The sequence below is a fragment of the Cloeon dipterum genome, chromosome 1 (genome assembly GCF_949628265.1).
Source record: "Cloeon dipterum chromosome 1, ieCloDipt1.1, whole genome shotgun sequence".
NCBI classification, from domain to species: domain Eukaryota; kingdom Metazoa; phylum Arthropoda; class Insecta; order Ephemeroptera; family Baetidae; genus Cloeon; species Cloeon dipterum.
Window position 1 is genome coordinate 7871871 of NC_088786.1, and position 18842 is coordinate 7890712.

The window sequence follows — 18842 nt, forward strand, 5'->3', positions numbered from 1 at the left end:
GGGTCTTAAAATTATCAGAGAAGTGATGTCTATTTTTTGTCTAAAAATATTCAAAGCAACTAAACATAATTTTTAGGGCTTAAAATTTCAAATTTAATAATAGAATGTAAGAAATCACATTTTTGAAAAACTCGATGGATTTAATTGGATTTCTTAGCATTGCTTATCTGTATTTAATACGTTTTTAATAAATACACGAGAAGAACTCATTTTCATCAGAGACAAAAATGAAAGAAGATTTATATACCTTTTAGAAATATCATTTTTTATCATTGTCTTATAAATGAGTGCTCTAATTTCTGTTTTGTCTTCAGTTGGAGGCGGAGTGTGGCTCGGCGAGGGGTGTCAGACGGCGACGGGCGAGTCGATGGCGCACGGCGACCACTGGTGGAGCGAGGACCGCTGCATGGACTGCCACTGCAAGCACGGCCAGGTCGAGTGCAGCGCCGCCCGCTGCGCCTCCTGCATCAACCCGCACTACCTGCCAGGCAACTGCTGCCCTGTTTGCAATGGTGAGTTCCAGCCTTAAATAAAATGGACTTTTAGAAATGACTTATTTGTTTTTTCTCCATTTAAGAAATTATTTATAAAATTCACACGGTCACGCATATACTATACAACATTAAAATATATAATTCTAATTATTAACAAATTACCTTAGCAAAGGTTTGCTCGAGGGAATCAATGGAGACTTATATTATTTGTTATTTTTACATTTTAAAAAAGAATTAAATTTTGTTCAAGACAAAATTTGCAATTTTTGTCATTTCTCAAAATTTCCAAAATAATGTATGATGCTTGATATAATTGATTTTGTTTAATTTTTTATGCTTAAATTATTTTTACTTATTTGTTTTTATTTTGTAATTATTTTACTATTTAGTGCCAGTTATTTGAGATACGTACATTACAAAAAACCTATTTAAATGCTGTAGGACATAGGTTGGTATATAATTCTGTTTTAACAAATATTCATCGAAATAATACCTTGCGTGAAATCTCTTAATTAAAGTTTCATTTTATTTAACTGCAATGTGATGCATAATGTATGTTTAATTTAATCTATTCAAAACTTGTACTAAAGCTAATCAGCTGGTCAAGGGAGGATGAGATGAGTCTAACGGTGTGCTCCTGTTGAAATTCTGATGATTAGAATTCGGAAATATTTGCAAAATACGAAAAAGTGATATTTTCCCCTTATGGTTTGTTGCAAAAAATGAGGGCACAATAAAAATCACAGAATTTAAGTTTTTTCTATCTTTTTAAATTTTATAACGGATCAAACGAAGAATTTTGATTTGAAACGCTAAAAATCCGCCAAATTTCAGAGACTACAATAATAAAATAACTAAAGCGTGTTTATTGCCAAAACATAAACACCAGCAAAATTCAGCAAATTGCACCTATAAATACGCATTTGTTGCCAACAAACCGGGCTGAAATTCCCGGCAGTGACAGCAGTGCACATGAACGATGTATATCTTTTATGTGCGTAACACATTGTCTGCTGTTAACTCTGAAATTATTGGTCTCCGGTTCCCGAAATAGGTCATAAATTATCATTGGGAAATGCTCTCATATTCTTTCATTAGCTAGCGCGATGATTACAAACCCGGAGAGACAGCAGTCGCGTTTCCCTTTTCAAAAGTGAGGTGGAGAGAATATTTTTGGCGCAGAAAATCAATCTTTAATAACAGAGAAATTAGCCGGGCAAATTCTAATTAAGCCGCACGACGCTCTGTCATTATTTCTCCGGGGCCGCTCTTTGGCAGTTTGCGTTGTGTGTATTTATTGGGGCAACATCTTGCAGTGTGTGTGCGTGCATGGAAAGAAGCTGTGCTGCTGGATGAGGACTCTCTGCTCATATTCCCCTCCGCCTCCTCGCTTGTAAACATCATCATTAACTTTTAATATCGGCCGACGGATTTCAGTTTTAATAATAGAGCGCATCTGTTGCGTTTATATTTCGCGTCTGCTTTTAATTAGCCCATGAAACCGTTCCTGGGAATCGAGCCTGGCTATAATTTGATTTATGGAACAGGTGCGCGTTGCGTAGTAAATTTCACCTTACATATCTCATCGGTGGCGGCGTGCCGGTGTTTCTGAGAAATTGTTAAAAAAAAATCAATTTATATAGAAGATGAAATGATCGATTGTGATTTGAACATTTTTCGATGCAAATAACGTGTCAGCTTTTTTTCAAAAAGTGTGCGGTCAAATATTGAGGACATTTTTCTCGTCTCATGAAAAGTATATAATGGATAATATAAATCCAGTGTTTGTTTAAGAATTAAAATTTGTTATGTTTTGTCTCAACTAGTATTAAATGAGCCAGGATTTGAAATAGTTTATTAACAGTATTGGAAATTTCCTTACTCTCTAATTCTGATAATGCAACAGGGACGGTGCAATCTTTGGAATCTAATTTTTTTCTTTTCAAATTAAGAACAACTTCAAATGATTGCAATGAAAACTAAGAACGAGGTTTTAATTTTTAAGATACCAAATTTCTGTATGCAATAATTTATTTTTGTTTCAAAAAATAAAATCCCAAAATTTGACTTTATATATAAAATAATAATAGATTTTATTATAATAATTATAAACCATTCCATAAGAACCAAAACGTGAAATTCCCTAAATGTTGAAGAAATTCGACTGAGTTAAATCAATTTCAGATTTGGCGAGTATTTGATAGTAAATTTCCATGAACTTTTGCGGCAAGGAGAATGAATTTTACGGCAGGATATGGGGTCGGCTATGGCGAAGTTCTTGTTTGCACAAGTGCCGGCGTTACGTGTACTAATGGAGTGCAGCGCGCGTCTCGCTTTACAAAGTGCAAACTTTGATCTTTTCTCCTTTTCTGCGCGTCTCTCGTTCTCACCCACCTTTCTCCTCAAGAGCTCAGATGGGTTTGCTTACTTTTCGTCACACAAGCAGACACGGACTGTCCAACAGAACAGCTTCAAAAAATTTCAGACCAACTAAATCAAAATAGCAAAATTTTAAAACTTATAATTAAAATAAGGATTTTTTGATTGTTATTAATAATTATCAAATATTATTTATTTATTATTAATTTTACGTAATTTAAACTGCATGTAATAGTTTTAATATCCGTTTGAATATTATTATTTTGTACACATTGATATTTCATTTACTAATTTAGAACTGTTGGACAAGCTAATCATCAATTAAATCTCAAAATTAATGCATGTGTGTACGGTATGTAGTTCTCTGCATCATGGTAAAGTATAATATCACAATTTTTGAAAAGCTAGCAGATGGAAACCCCTTAAAAATGATGATATTCAAGATGTAAAGGAAAGGGTTGGCAGTCCGTGCTTTTAAGCTGTGCAGGGTGTGCTAATTTCCATCATAAATCCATCACGCGCTTCACCTCCTCCTAATTAATTTATGGCCCCATTGAAATTAGAGACGCAGCAGCACATGTGAGAGGATAAACAAACAAGCAAGGTCACGGCCACAGAATGAACGAAACCCGATTCGCCGACGCCATCGTTCCGTAAACCAAAATTTGAGACTATGCAAATGATCTTCCCCTGCATATATCACAAGTTAAAACACCATGCACGGACGTCTAAATAAACGAATCCCTCTCGGCTCTCGAGCATTTTATTTTACAGAGTCGCTTGAATGACTGTTAGAAGAAAGAAAAACGATGCCGCGAGTGACGCGTCAAAGCGTGTATAGTGCAGAAAAAGGGGCCACCCACGTATACTCCGTCTTACTTTCTCGAGTTTCAGAAGCAGCAATTCAACCATTTGTCATTCACAATTTGCCAACGAGCAGAAGCGGCAGCGGGGACAGGTGTCTTTTTTCGGCGACGACATAAAACAGAGCCGGAGCTAAAAGGGTCAAAATAGAGAGAGACCGAAATAAGGATCTTTCTGCAGCGGCAAAAAAGAATATTATGGTGTGTGTAAAGAGTGCGGGCAGCGAGCCAAAACTCGGCACTGACCTAGCAATCTGGCCGCTCCTTCTCTCGACAAGGGAGCTTCTGTTCCGCCGATTTATGTAAAGTACACATTCTTTCCAAATGTGTTGCGTGATGAATGCTTGCGGAAAATTGTTTGAATTGCGTGCCAACGCACACTTCTTGTTATTTAAAGTGGGCAGTTAATTTGAGAAATGGGACACAGTAAACAAAAACGAATGCAGTGTCCCCTATTTTTCTTTAAGTCAGCAAAGGAATTATTTTCACGGGGTCAAACGCTGAAACGTGAAATTATTTGAAATTATATGCTTCATATTTAATTAATAAGCTCGTATTTTAAGTCTAAGGCTATTTATATTAAATTGGACCACCATAAGGGAACTTTTAATTTGACGGATAGATCTGTAAATAGCTCCATAGGAATAACGAGTTTTACATGATTGCCATCAGGAATAATTTTTAGTTAAATAACCATTCATAAGATTACAATATTGTTAAATATACAGTAACCTTGAAATAAATCTAAAATAATTTACTGCTAATTTTATTATGATGTAATCCCAAACTGACAAACCAAAATCAGTTGACGATCCTAACAGCTGCTGTTTGACGAAATTAAGTAACCATGAAATTTTCAAGCTATCTTTCAGAAAGTTCGCATGTCTTTCAAACTGTCCACCCACTGAAAAACGTTACTTTGGCAAAATTTTGGATAATTGTTAAAACAAAAAAACACACCCCTAATACATAGAACTCAACGATAAGAATTTAAAACTGTCAGAAAAGTGCAAGTTAAATCTTTTTAAATTACCTTAAACAAAAATCAACACCTTGATTACAATTGGTACTATATTTTTTTATTATTGTGCTCTTTCGTATTAAAGTAGAACTTTCCAGGCCAGAAATTCAAACTAGAAATTTAATACGCATAAAGAACACAAAATCTATAAATAGTAGAAAATTGAAACAAATAGTTTGCACTTTTCTGACCGGTTTAAATTCTTATCGTTGAAGATCTATTCGGGTTGTGTGATTTACTATCCAAAATTTTGCCAAAACAAATCACGTTATTCTGTGGGTGGACAGTTTGAAAGACACCCGAACGTTCTGACAAATAGCTTGAAAATTTCATTGTTAGTTTATTTCGTCTAAAAGAGGATGTTGCGATCGTCAAGTGATTTTAGTGTTTATTAGCTTAGAATGACGTTAAATAAATTAGTAATAAATATTTTTGGAATTTATTTAAAGATTAATATTCATCTAACAATTATAAAATCGAATAATTGTTTATTAAATTAAAAAATTATTATTGATGGTAAATTACGTAAAGTTTTATATTTCTTTGGAGCTACACATTTAGCTGTCACATTAAAAATTTACTAGATGATCCCATTAAATATATAAATTTACCAAAGCTTTATATAATAATTTAGCATAATTATATAATAAACCTTAACTTTATTGGTAGATGAATTCATTGAGTCCATTTTTTGTAGGATCAAGCAACTATTTATCTCTTTATAATGCGCAAAAGTCTGATTAGGATCTGTTATCAGTTGTTGGATTTAATATTTTGACGAAATTCTCGAAATATTAAACGGTTATTTTTTTCACTTGGTCTATATTTTCCTAGTCACAATCTATTCAACGTTATGCGAATTACAAGGTAAATTTATCTTCTGGATATAGAAAAAGAGTTTTGATAGGGAGACAGTATGCTTTCAACTGGATTAGCACGCAAACATTTGAGCAGATTTCTCGCAAACTGAAAATGTGAACTGGGAAAATTGTAGCTTCCACTCTAAATTCCTAGAGAGTACGTATTGATTTCTATCAAATGTCATACACCAACTCAATTGTTGCCATATTTTTGCACATTATTGTTTACTGTACTTAAAAAAATTATAATATATAGCACAATGGGAGAAATGTGCAAATCTGTCTGCATAATGCTTAATTTTTTAACTGCTGCAAATAACCAAATCATAAATTCACTTTGGAGTTTGTTTGTGAGCTGCCATATTTAGCAAACGCAGCCTGTTTTTGACATTCCAATAAGTCCGTATCAAAAGCGAGCCCATTCACAAAGCACAAAGTGGAAACGACTGAAAATTGCTCCATCAGTTTCAAATCAGTGGTCTGAATGCAATAAATCCTATCAAATTTTCTGATTACCTTTTAAAAAAATGCGTTTCGCTTTGCTCGAAACAGGATTTTCCAACATATTTTATTCTGCCAAAAAATGGCCAATCAACTTCTCAAAGCTAGTCCTCTGCTCTCGAATTTGAGGATCAAAGCGGCGCATTCCCCAGGCAGAGCAAACAAATTGGAATTATGCAAAGTGGCAATTACCCGTCGCTGAGCTCGATTAAACGACACATTGTTCTTCCCTCGGCAGTAAACACACACGTTGAAATAAATTAGCTTGCGCCACTTTTGTCCGTCGGCCAAATCAACAAACCCGGCTCTTCTCTCGCATAATTCATTCAGCGCGCGGTGGAAAAAAGGCAGAAAACACAAATAATACACAAGCTGTGCGCGTGTTTGTGCTTGTTGTCGTCTTCGTCGGAATGCACAACACACACTTTGCTCTGAAACTTCACTGCAAATAAGTTTACGCGCACCGAGAGCTCCGAGAGGTAACCGCAAAATTATTCCGCTGGCATCGCGCGTCTAGTTTCGCAGAACAAACACACTTTTAGCAAGAAGCGAGCCACGCCTCGTCATAATTAAAAATAAAATAAGTTAGTGTATTGATCAATTTGATTTTAATTACTGGAAAATAACCAGGCCAACGAGAGCGATTGAAATTAGCTTGGAGCCTGCAAAACAAAAAACACACATACACCCATGTTGTGCAACGAGCGCGCACAAACTCGAGATAATTATGTTTGCGCTCGGCCTCACTTTATTTGCAAGAATTTTTATTGCCCTCTCTCACGGGCCACAACTCGCGGCAAACACATTCTCGAATTCCACGCACATAGGCATTGCGCAATGCCTACAAAAACAATTCAATTAACCATCGCTCCAAAACTTTGAATGTTTGGCTTTCAAATTTTTTAATTAAGGAATTTGATTTTTTGCAGACTCTGACATTCATTTGCCGCACTGTGAGCTCTTGAAAGGATGTACGTTGAAATGTAAGCACGGCTTGAAGAAAGACAAGGACGACTGTTTCACCTGCGAATGCCATAAAATCGACGGTAAGTTTTTTTTCACGTTTGGTCTAGGGTTTGATTTTTAAAACGGTTGTCTATTTATTTCTGTGTACAGAATAAACATTTAGGCACTAAATTATCACAAATCACGCTAACGTATAATTCAAATAATATTTAAAATTGTCTTTGGAGGACAAATTCTTTTGTAAAGTCAGAATTACCATCTTTAAATTTAAGAAAAATGGTTTCAATTATACTTAAATTCATTTTTTCTATGCTATTTTTATTTCTAAACTTTTGAGTATATTAAAAAATCTAAACATAAAAACAATTAAATTTTTCAAATTTTGTATCCATGTTGCCCATTTCTAGTTTTAGTGCAATATAACTACCAATATTGAGTATTAGAAAAAAATATCTCGCTGTATGATTTTCTATTTTTATAATATTTTGTTAGTATTGTGTTTGGGGTGAGATGATCACGGCGAGTTTACTCAATAGCTAGAAAGTCAAAGTGTTAGTTTATATGATGTGGACATTTTCTAGCAATTGAAAACAATTACTTTGACTTTTAATGAGTGTTTCAAGAAAAGTGAACCATCTCAGGGAAATAATTCATTATTATAATTAACACTGTCAAGGTTAAGTGCCAATCCACACTGTCATCTCATCATGGAGTGAGAAGCAAGGATAAATGTTTCATTAAACAATAATTCACTGAGTCGAGGTTTGAACAATACAGCACGTGAAATATTGTTTCTTAATTTGTTTCAATATAATGCCCAATAATTGCTCCGCCAAAAATAACGTGGAAAGATGCGATTTGTGTCGTTCAATGAGGCGCAGTGATAAAACTGGTCACTATTAAATGAACATAAATACTTAAGATGTATTTCTTAATAAAGCAAACAATTTACGACATAGTCTATATCTTAAATTTATTTCAACCTAAGGACAGCGCTTCAACCTGCTAAATTTCGTAGTAAGTTAGAAACATTAAAATTTACCATGTATGAATTCAAATAAATCATCAAGCAATGGGATTTCCCAAAATGGTTCCCAAATGGCACTAATTTAGGAATGCGGCCAAATGACATTTTTGCCTCGTTGTTTAATAAAACACAAGTGGTTAGTGCTGAGTGGACGTGCGTCAATGAGTTTTTCCCGTCTGGCTATGTGTTGTCCGCGTCTATTTAATTAATTTGATGCACTTGAACGGACGACTGCGAGGGAAAATTACAATTCGTGGGCGACGACAACAAAGAGCGGCGTGAAACAGCGCGATTACACTCAGAAAACAATTACCAGAAACCCACGTGTCCGCGTGCTTAAATGTTGTGACTCGTCGGGAAGGGGGCAATTAACAAAGTGAAAAGGGCGTCGTAATTTTTGCCGCGTGTGAAGGTCTTAATACTCCAGCGAGATTGATGCCTGCGTGGGCGGCCGTTCACTCATTTTCGCTCCTCTCTCCGCGAAAATATGCAAACACATCCTATTATCCCTACGAGTCATGAATTCAAGCGGATTGATAAATTGAAAAAATTGTTTTAATTGCTTTTTCAATTCATTTTTACTCAAACCGTAAAAAAGGATTAAGAATTAATTTTCAAAATTCTACCTACTTTTTATACAATTTTCTTTTTTGTAACCATATTTTCTAGGCAGAGATGTATCCAACAAAATGAATAAAAATGTATGGGGGAAATATTAAAATCAGATTTGAAGTAGGTAAAGAGCCCTCAACCTTTTTAAAGCATGCAAACTTTGCAACCAGTGTTTATTTTTTTTTAATTTTTAAAGCTACCCATTCAATGATTCTTTCACTTATCCCTTGAAAATATCAGTTAAAGAATTGACTACAAGGATTTTTCAGTAACCTCTTTAAACGCGTTCTATAAACGTCTCGTTATTTGCGCCGCAATTAATTTTAAGACACGCACTGAATGAGCTTTCTTGTGCTCGTCTAATTGCCGGCGGTGTCAGACAAAGTGCCTAATGGCAGCCCTTTTTTTCTCGCGACATAATAACGCGCCGAGCCGGAGATAATTGTCCAAAGTTATCGCCGCGTTCACTCTTTTTCTCGCGCCGCCGCTTGCTGCTACGTGCGCTCGGACGCACGGGCCCGCTTATTTTCGGCGATAATTACAGTACATAAGCGGATTGCCAATAGAGACCATTTATTTTTCGCTGCCAAAACCAATATCGGAGACGAGGGTTGTGCGATCAATAATAAACGGCCTGTTAAGTTCTAGAATTATATCTCTGACATTGCCGCGCTCTACAGAAATCTTGTCTTAAGATCGTAAACACGTTTATCTTTTTATATTTTATATATATTAGGTATTACTGTTTATTGCTTATAACAAAATTTTTTTAAGAATATAATGCTATTAATAAAAATTAGTTTTATTTATGTAACTTAATTTTATTTTTTCTTGTTTACAAAAAACAAATATTAATATGATAAAAATTTATCCTTTTTAATGTATTTAAAAGTATTTTTGTCATATTAAAATAAAAAATAAATATATTTTTCTTACATTGACATGCATTACAAATATTGAATTACAATTTCTTTGTTTCGCAGTTATATTCTCAACAATTAATATATTTGAGCTTCCAATCGTTGCGGGACCATCCGATAATCCAATGAGTACGGATCATGTAACTTTAAGTAGCTTGAACCAAACTTAAAACCGTCTAAATCTGCGAAAACATCCAAAGCGCCTGAAAACAGCCTAAAACCGTATAAATTGACTCAAATACATAATATTATATTTTCGCTCTGCATATATCAGACCATATACAAATTTTTCCAACTGCTCCATTAAATTTTTTTGTCTTCTGAGGGGTTTGAAAACTCGGAAAACTCTCTTCTTATGTGAAATCCCATCATGGTCTTGAAATTAAAACTCGCCAAAATTGCGTGAGATAACTCATTTTTCTTGCAGATGGTTATGCAAGTGCCTCAAAATTAGGAAACCATCCTAATCATCTCGGAAATCAACTTTTTATCCGTGAAAACCAATTAAATATCGTCATTTTTACCTCAAAGCAGATCATATATTTCAATAATAGTAAGAAAAATCATTCAAAAAATCGAATGAAAAACCTCCAAAATATTATGAATTATTTTCTTCAAATGAATGCCTTTTCTTCCTCTATGATTATTGACCCCTAATAAGGAAAGGAGTAATTATGCTTTCGAGCGTGTTGGAGAGACGGAAACCACTCCTGTCCGCGCGTGAAGCGAGCGAAAAAAGCGAAAATCACAGCCGCAATAATCGATTCGCTGCCGCACGGGAAGAGCCTTTACGAAAAAATGTATTGAAATTTAGTACGTGCGCGGGGGAGCGTCGTTGCGCCAAAGAAGGAGACGATCGAATGTTGCGATTAGGAAAATGAGCGTCACGGATGGCCAAGCGCTGAGCAATCACTCGCCCGCCGCTCAATGGGCCAGAGCTATTTTAATTGCCTCGTTATTTATAAACAAACGCGCCCATGACTGCTTTCTGCACCTACGCACTCGCTTTCTTGAAAGAAGCTCCGCTGCCGCATCGGCCGATCTTCAAAGCCGGCTCGCTCGCGCCTATTTGCATTTACGTGTGCGTATTTGTGTTCCACTTCGCTCCGAACGACATGCCAAATCCTTGAATGCGGATCCAGAGCTTTGGAATGCAAATAAATTGGATCACTCCAAGAACAACATCCAAAGACCTTGAACATTAAAAGTATAGTATTACCTTTATAAAAGCTTCGATCAGTTTGTTTTCATCAATGATATTGAAAACCCATATAGTTTTTTTAAATTAAATATAATACTGCTGGATAAAAACATACTTTTTGGTTTCACCTAGATGTTGAAATATTTTTTTGTTGACTTGCATTAAATTAAAGATTAACCAATTGGTATTGCCAATCTTAATTTAATATAAAACATTGATATTGTAATTTTATTCATGCAATTAAATTAGGGAATTTGCCAATTTATTGTTACAAAAATAAAATTAAATCTTTATAATGTGTATTATTCTCTTAGTATATCAACTTCATGAATGCTAAAAACCCAATGAGCAGAATTCATGGAAACGCTTGCTTTGTAGAATTCGTTTATAAATCGAAAACAGAAAAAATAATTTAACCATGGCTACTTCCATAAATGATAAAACAGCGAATTGAAAAATAAATAATGTAACACATGCTAATTACGTTAATTTTATGTTCCTCAAGAGAGGTTGTTTTTCGCGTATTCTACTACATAGCTAAAGCAACAAAATTTAATATAAATCAATAAATATTCATCATTTTTAGTCATTTGCGAGTTTGCGTAATTAATAATAATATTATGCATTATATAGTTCGTGGATAAATGAAAAACTAGGTTTACACCCTCAAAAAATTTAGCATATCGTGTAAATTTATATACAAAATTAGCAAAACACTGTGCTTGAATGTACGTGAAAACTGATCATTTAGCCAACAAAATAACCTTTAGCAGAAAATTGTTTCTCACCTTGGCCTCCCGTCCATCCTCTGTCTTGTTTGCTCTTAATTCGATTTTTTATTCGCAACGCCGGAACTTTTATTGTCAAAAACGCTCGTCGCTAATGGTTTATTTATTGGCCGGTAACCCGAGCCGGCAATCGCAAATTCGAGCGCGATTGACCTTTGGCAAGGGGGCACGTTGGCTCGAGTTTCCGTTCTAGGGAGGAAAATTCGTTTTACACGTGTTACGGAATTTCTGTCAGCAGGCGTAATTGGCCCTCAAGGAGCGAATTCGCAGCAGGCGGTGCAAATTTGAGAGAGGGAATAAAATAAATTCATTATATTCGGCGGCGGCGACGCTGAGAGCAGAGATCGGCGCCGTCGAGGGGCCTAAATCGCGCGCGCAAACTCAAGTGGCTTGGCGCTTTAAATGAGAAAATCTCATTGAGTCATGCGCGTTTGTTTAAGCGGAATGAGAAAAAATCACATCTCTCGCCGGACACAAGAGCAAAAGCACTCGAAAGCAGGCAAGTCTGCTTCTTGCAGTTGCGTCATCTGCGGCTTTTCAACTTGCCGCTCCGACTTGCCGCACACAGCCACAAACACACTTAAAACCAATTAAATTCTTACTACTTGACACTGATAAATAGCTCACGTTTACTCTCTTAAATTTAACTTGAAACGACTGGGAATAATGGGATTTAAAATTCAATAAACAAATAAATAGTCGAAGCTCAAGAAAATAAATTTGAATGCTTATTTTCACGTATTTTTTGTAAATCAAGATCAATGACCAAGGAAAATTGATTAAAACCTTTAAAAGTTGCCCTCACTTCTTGTTAGATGGCCTAATACGTTTTTTTAAACGTGTCTTATTGTTAGTTGAAAAAAGGGGAAAATAATGTTTCCAAAACAAATATTTAATAATTATATGTTTTTTGTTTGCTTATTTTCTTTAATATAATTTTGATTTATCATGTTCGACTGTTCGTTGCATACAGTTTGTTTAGACAAACCACAAAGAAAATTATGCGTGCAATATTTAAAACATATTTTGCATAAAAAATCTAAGTGTGAGTATTTTAGGTGAGATTTCAGCTTGTATTGAAGTCCAATAATTTACAATTTGGCACACATATAAGAAAAATTAATTAAAAAGATTTAAAATTAAAAAAGTCTTTTAATTATATAATTAAAAAAACTATTATTTTACATTTCCAACATCAAAATTATTCCTTGTTGTGTTGTGCTGTTTTTTATATCCTGAGTAAGCTATTTTTATTTTTGGAATAAATTTTTATTTGACTTTCAAAAATGTTATTTTAAATCAATTTACCGTGTGGTTGAAAATAACTGTGACCTTCACCGTTCACGTCAATTTTCGTTTCCCAAATCACGCGTGAAATTTAATTGAGACAAGCAGCGCTGGAACCATTTTTCGACCACCTGGGAAGCAGCAATTTGGGCTATAATTCGCGATTCACACCGCTCTAAGACGGTTTCGACTTTTGACCTGCGATTCCACGGCGCTCGATTTCCGGCCGAGCACGATTTCCAATTCTAATTGCGTGAAACTCGATAGAGCAATTTATTCGGATAGGACTCGAGGAAGGAATTTTCTCATGTTTGAATACAAAAAGGGGCGTGTCCGGAATGGGCATTATTGTCGTTTAGGGAGTCTCTCCATTTATTTACATTTATTTACGCTGGCCGTCATAAATTTTGATTCAGAGCTAGCCGTGTCTGCGGTAATCAAAGGCGCTCTCGCGTATATTTACATAAATGAGCCGACGCGCGGCCGAGGGAGAATGCTTAATTCGCCGTTGACCTGGGAACCTTTGAAGCGTGAAAAATTCCGAATGCGGGCCGCGCGGCAATAACAATTATCCGACGCAATTGTACTCCACTCTCGCCGCATAATGGGCCCAATGGACAATTTCTTCAACTTATTATTTTCAAATTAGCGGACCAAGCGGGCACTTTGTTCCACTCCATATAACACAATTAAAATAACAACTAAAAAGATTCATTTTATTTAACATTTTTTTTAAATTTATAGTTGCATTAAAAAAACTGCTTGAATTATTGATCTTATTGAAAGATATTTCAATATATTTTTATTTTAATTAATTAATATAACTAACAAACTCAAACCTCATTCTGCGGTTGAAGTTGATTCCAAAATAATTTTATTGCTATAGGTTTAAAAAAATTTGAAAAATAATTTCATTCCTATATATCTCACCAGAGTTTTGATTGTTTAGCCTATGAATTTTAATTTTCGAGCTCTTTAGATGGAAAAAATGTCATCTTATCAGTACCAATCACTTATTATTATGTGTCTGAATTGAAATTCAATTTCAGTTTTCTTCTTGGAAATGTTGCTTTTTATTTCCTTGTTGTAATAATGTTTTGTCCTTAAAAGGTTTAAAAAAACAATAATCAATCAAGTCTTTAGCAAAACTGTTCCACAGATGCATATTTTAAGTAGTAAAATATTAACCGGCCACATTAGTGGTAATTTTTAACTTTGGGAGCCAGAAAAACAGACTATCGTAATATTCAAATTTAATTTTCCACCCATATGAATTTATTTCACCAAGTGATTAAATGTTTCTAGTTTTACTTTCATGGCGTTCTTGTAATTTAACGAGATAATTAACCTGTGAACCAAAAGTTAATCGCATGTCGTTGCCGTGCCGCTCTCAAAGTGATAAATTGAGCTGGAAACGAGGCGGCATATTAGTCATTTAATAATAACTCTCTTTCTTTTTCCTCTTCGCGCCCGCCAAGCACGCATCGCACGAGAGGCCGAGAAACAAAGTTGTCACAATGCATGCCGAACGAAAAATCTTATCTTCTTGCGCTCGTCGTGACGTAATTTTCTATATTAACTCACACACGCGCGCGCGAGCTCGTGCGTAGCGTGTGAGAGTGAAAGAGAGTCCATTAATTTATGGAAGCACCAAGAGTGGGCGGCCAAAACCAGAAAGATCCAGACGATTTATCTTGAACATCGACATTTCGATTGCCTCTTTCCTTATTTGTGAATTTCTAGAATAAATTTTTTTGGGATTTCCCTCAATTTACATAACTATATTTTCCAGAATTGTACGGGAGATTCTTAAATTGGTATAACATCTTTGTTTAGGACCTAAGAATTGAGATACTAAATTTACTGCGCATATATCGGCCAGTTGAACACAATTTGTGCGCAGTGAAAATCTAAAACATAAAATTATATTTTGCTTTAAATATGTTACAGGAGAGGAGTGTCCGCTTCTGTGTCCCGAGACGGGCTTCCAGTTGGACGCAAAGGGCTCCCAATTATGCGAGTGTGCCAACCACTCGCACTCCTCCGCTCCGCCGCCCTTCCACACAAACCTTGGCCCTCGCCCGTGTGTTGGTGAGTGAATTTTGCTCCATTTTTTTCCACAACACCCATTTTTAAAATAAAAAAGCAGGTAATGCAAACTTCCATATATAAAGAACTTTTCATATCAGATTAATTATAAAGTTGACCTTGCACTAAAAAAAAAATCATCCCTGACTTAAAATTCAAATATTTGTAAAAATTAAAAAATAGCTCTAATATGTATATTATCCAGATCACCGTTTTAAATTCTGAGAATATTAATAATCAATCAAGTCAACTGTTTACTTATTGAAATTCAGGTCTAATTTCGCCTCATAATTTGCACACCTTTGGATAAATCACAACAAGAGGAATTGAAATCAAGCGAAAAAAAGTTACTTTAATTTTAACTTTTACTTATTGGTCCTAATTTTACTACTGCGCACATTTTACTGGTGATAAATCTTCAAAACATTCTACATAAGTAAGGAATTAAAAAATGATTAATATTAAAACCGCTCAAAATGCAAAATGTTGTATTTTGTAGCCTTTTGTGAAACCCGAATCTTTTAATATTTGGCTATAAATAGTTAATGTTTATCAAAAGGTGTCCTTATACATTGAGAGGGTTAAAAATTTAGAAGCTATAATCTCATTCTGTTATCAAAATTGAATATAATTTTCAGCCTCCGACCGAGTGCCAGTGTAAATTTTCGACCATTTCCCAACGAAATTGGTGGAAATTGCCATATTTCCCTGCAGCTCAACACGCCCATTATTCGTAGAAAACAAAATCGTGTTTAGCATTCCTGGCGGGCAGATTTGCTTCGTGTGCGGATTACGTGGGCTTATTCAAATAGCGCCACATATGCAATCCACCTGCTGCTGCTGCAAAAGCGGGCGCACCTGCCGCCCGACTCGCTGAAAGCAGAAACGCCGATGAGAGAGATAAATAATTTAAAAAGCGATAATGCCCATTGTCTTCCCGCGCGCCCCGCACCGCGCCCCCTTGTCAGGCTCATCTCCAAATGGACCTGCCGCTAAATCAATAGCACAACATGCTCGCGCTGATAAGAATATGATCAGAGGGGCCTTTCGAAATTACCAAGGAGAAATGGCGCTTCCTGGAATTCTCTTGCATTGTTTCTCACAAACGGGGTTAACGGGAGGGAGATGCATCAGATTACGACGTCTTTTGACGTGTGATGAATTTTCATATACAAACGTGTTGTCAGCTTTGGAAGCTTTTTTATGTTACGAACAAATGGACGAGTCAGATTTTAAAACGGATTGATAAATTGTTCGTTTGAATAATAATCTCAGCTCGATGAATAAAATTAGGACCGTGATTTTTTTCTCAAACCTTTTAAAACAATTACCTGGGAAAATAAGGCTGTTTAAATTTTTCAGAAAGATTAATTGAGAATAAAAATTATTGCCATCTGCAGTTAAAAGAAATAGTTGTATTTAAATGAAATTCCCTACTCAATTCCATACATTTGAATTTTATTTTTTAATGAATTGAAATCAATTTGGTCTGTGTGATAACTGATCTCAATAAATAAAATTTTTGTAGATCTGTTTTAAAATTGTAAACAATGATATTACTAAGAACGACTTTCATGTGTAATTCAAGGATAAATTAATATTTATTAAACTAAAAGCAAGCGTTGTAAACATCCATTCTAAATTACCTTGTGGATGATTCAGGATATAGCAGCTTATTTCCTGCAATTTTGAATCCAACTTACAGCTGAATCAATAATAATTATTAATTATTAGATTTTTAAGCCCCTTTTGCATTTGTATCTACCATTTTCGGCTAGATTTAATTTTTTAAACCTTTATTGAATATTGGTCTGATTTAACAAAATGAAAATCACTGGCGAAATTCGCAACAGCCTGCTTCTCAATTGAAAAACAATTTTACTTTATAGTAAATGAGGTCATTCAGCAAAGTGAAAAATCGTTGACGACGGGTTACAGATGGACTTTTACTGCGACTGGATGGTGACCAGTGGTATGACGGGTGCAGAGAGTGTGTCTGCAGAAACGGCACTCACCTGTGCTCCCTCCTTGGCTGTCCAAGGTGTCCGGGGGCCTCCTACTCTCTTCCTGGTGAATGCTGTCCCAGATGCAATGGTGAGTAAATTTTGCACTTTTTTAATCACACGTTAAATATAACAGTTTTTATTTGGAATAAATACAAAAATTTTGATCAGAATGCTCAAAGAGGTAAGAAAAAATACTGTTCAATAATTCAGAGGACAGATCATTAGCTAATTAATTTTTATTCAAAATTCCTCATATCGAGGTGTGCATATTTTTAAAATAAAATAATAAACATAAAAAAACTTGATATTATATAATTAGTAGCTAAAAATCTTTAAATACCTATAGTTAATAAAATCAGTTTACTTAAATTTAAATAGATTTAAAAAACTCATAACTTATTTGTATAACTATTAAATTCTTTAATAATAAATTGTTTAATTTTTCATCTTGTTTAATTACTGGAAATAATTGTGTCGCACTGTGTATTGTCATTTCAGGAAGCGCGTCTGAGGGTCCAGCAGCGTGCCAAAGCGCCGACGGCGCCGTGTACCCGGTGGGCGAGCGCTGGAAGCTGGACGAGTGCGCTTGGTGCGAGTGCGGCGAGGGCGGGCAGGTGCTGTGCGGCCAGGAGCCGTGTCCGCCGGCCGCCTGCGAGGCCCCCGTGCCGCTGGCCGACGGCTGCTGCCCCCGGTGCGCCGCCGTGGCCCACCGGCCGCCCCCGACCGCCACCGACGCCTGTCCGGCGCACCGCACCGAAGGCGAGTCGTGGCGCGACGGCGCCTGCACCTCCTGCCTCTGCGTCAAGGGTGTCACCGCGTGCTACGAGCAAAAGTGCCCGCCGCCCGCCTGCCCCCTCCCCGTCTCCATCAGTGGACGCTGCTGTCCACTTTGCACCAGTGAGTACAAATCTTTAAATTAGTCATTATACATAATCTAAAATATTGGATATTTCCTTAAAAAGCATATTACTCTGTACGTTTCTGCTTATGCCCAAAGCCTTTGTTTATATACATATAAAAATATTTCCCAATATTTAAATTTTATATCAATATTTAAAACATTTACAAAAACTTTTATCAGATTTAAAAAAATATATTATTTTTTTAATATTGTTTTATGTTTTGTCGTTTATTTATTTAAAGAATTTAAAAATTAATGAACGGCGTCTCACAAGATTAAATTAATTTTACATTGACAAAAAATAAATAAAATTAACGGAACTCTATTAAAGGTTAATAGTTTCTTTATTAAAATCAAAACTCTCTGACGATCTGTATCTTATGTTTTTAAAAATTATGCAACCGCTGGAAACCAAAGACACTGACGCTTCGCAGGTTGCATAAGCAAACGCGTTAAATTTTCCTGCTCTTTAGTAAATTCGAATTTTTATTGCTCTGGTAAGCGAGTGGCAGGCTTGACTGATGATCGACGTTTTTTTTGCTCGTTGTTTTTGCAGACGTGAGCAATAGCTGCGTGTCGGACAACAACACATACATGCCCGGCGACAGGTGGACGCGGCGCGGCTGCGAGAAGTGCGAATGCAAAGAAGAGGGCCAGGTGGTGTGCAGCTTGTCGCCCGAGTGTGCGCCCCTCAACTGCCAAAACTCCATCATTGTACCTGAAAAGTGCTGTCCCACGTGTCCCTCAGGTGAGTCTCGAAAATTTTACAATGCTGCATTTTGATGCTAAATTCTAATAGAAAAAATAGAGTAATTAATAATATTCTGCATTTAGTTGGATTTATGGAAATAAAGTAACCAACGCTATTTTCTCATTTTAAAAATTGATATTCTGCTTGATTCACTAGTTTAATTTAACCTTGCACGAT

General features: G+C 35.7%; 1 protein-coding gene across 2 annotated transcripts in view; it reads left to right on the top strand.

Annotated features, from left to right (window-relative positions):
• The window catches only part of LOC135947973 (cysteine-rich motor neuron 1 protein-like), a 220935-nt gene that overhangs the window by 199868 nt on the left and 2225 nt on the right, over nucleotides 1-18842 (top strand). For both annotated transcript variants that reach the window (XM_065496998.1, XM_065497006.1), the window contains 6 exons: nucleotides 315-512; nucleotides 7048-7164; nucleotides 14870-15010; nucleotides 16946-17101; nucleotides 17512-17910; nucleotides 18471-18662. In XM_065496998.1, the coding sequence (XP_065353070.1) occupies nucleotides 315-512; nucleotides 7048-7164; nucleotides 14870-15010; nucleotides 16946-17101; nucleotides 17512-17910; nucleotides 18471-18662 (1203 nt within the window). The remainder of the gene's footprint in view (nucleotides 1-314; nucleotides 513-7047; nucleotides 7165-14869; nucleotides 15011-16945; nucleotides 17102-17511; nucleotides 17911-18470; nucleotides 18663-18842) is intronic.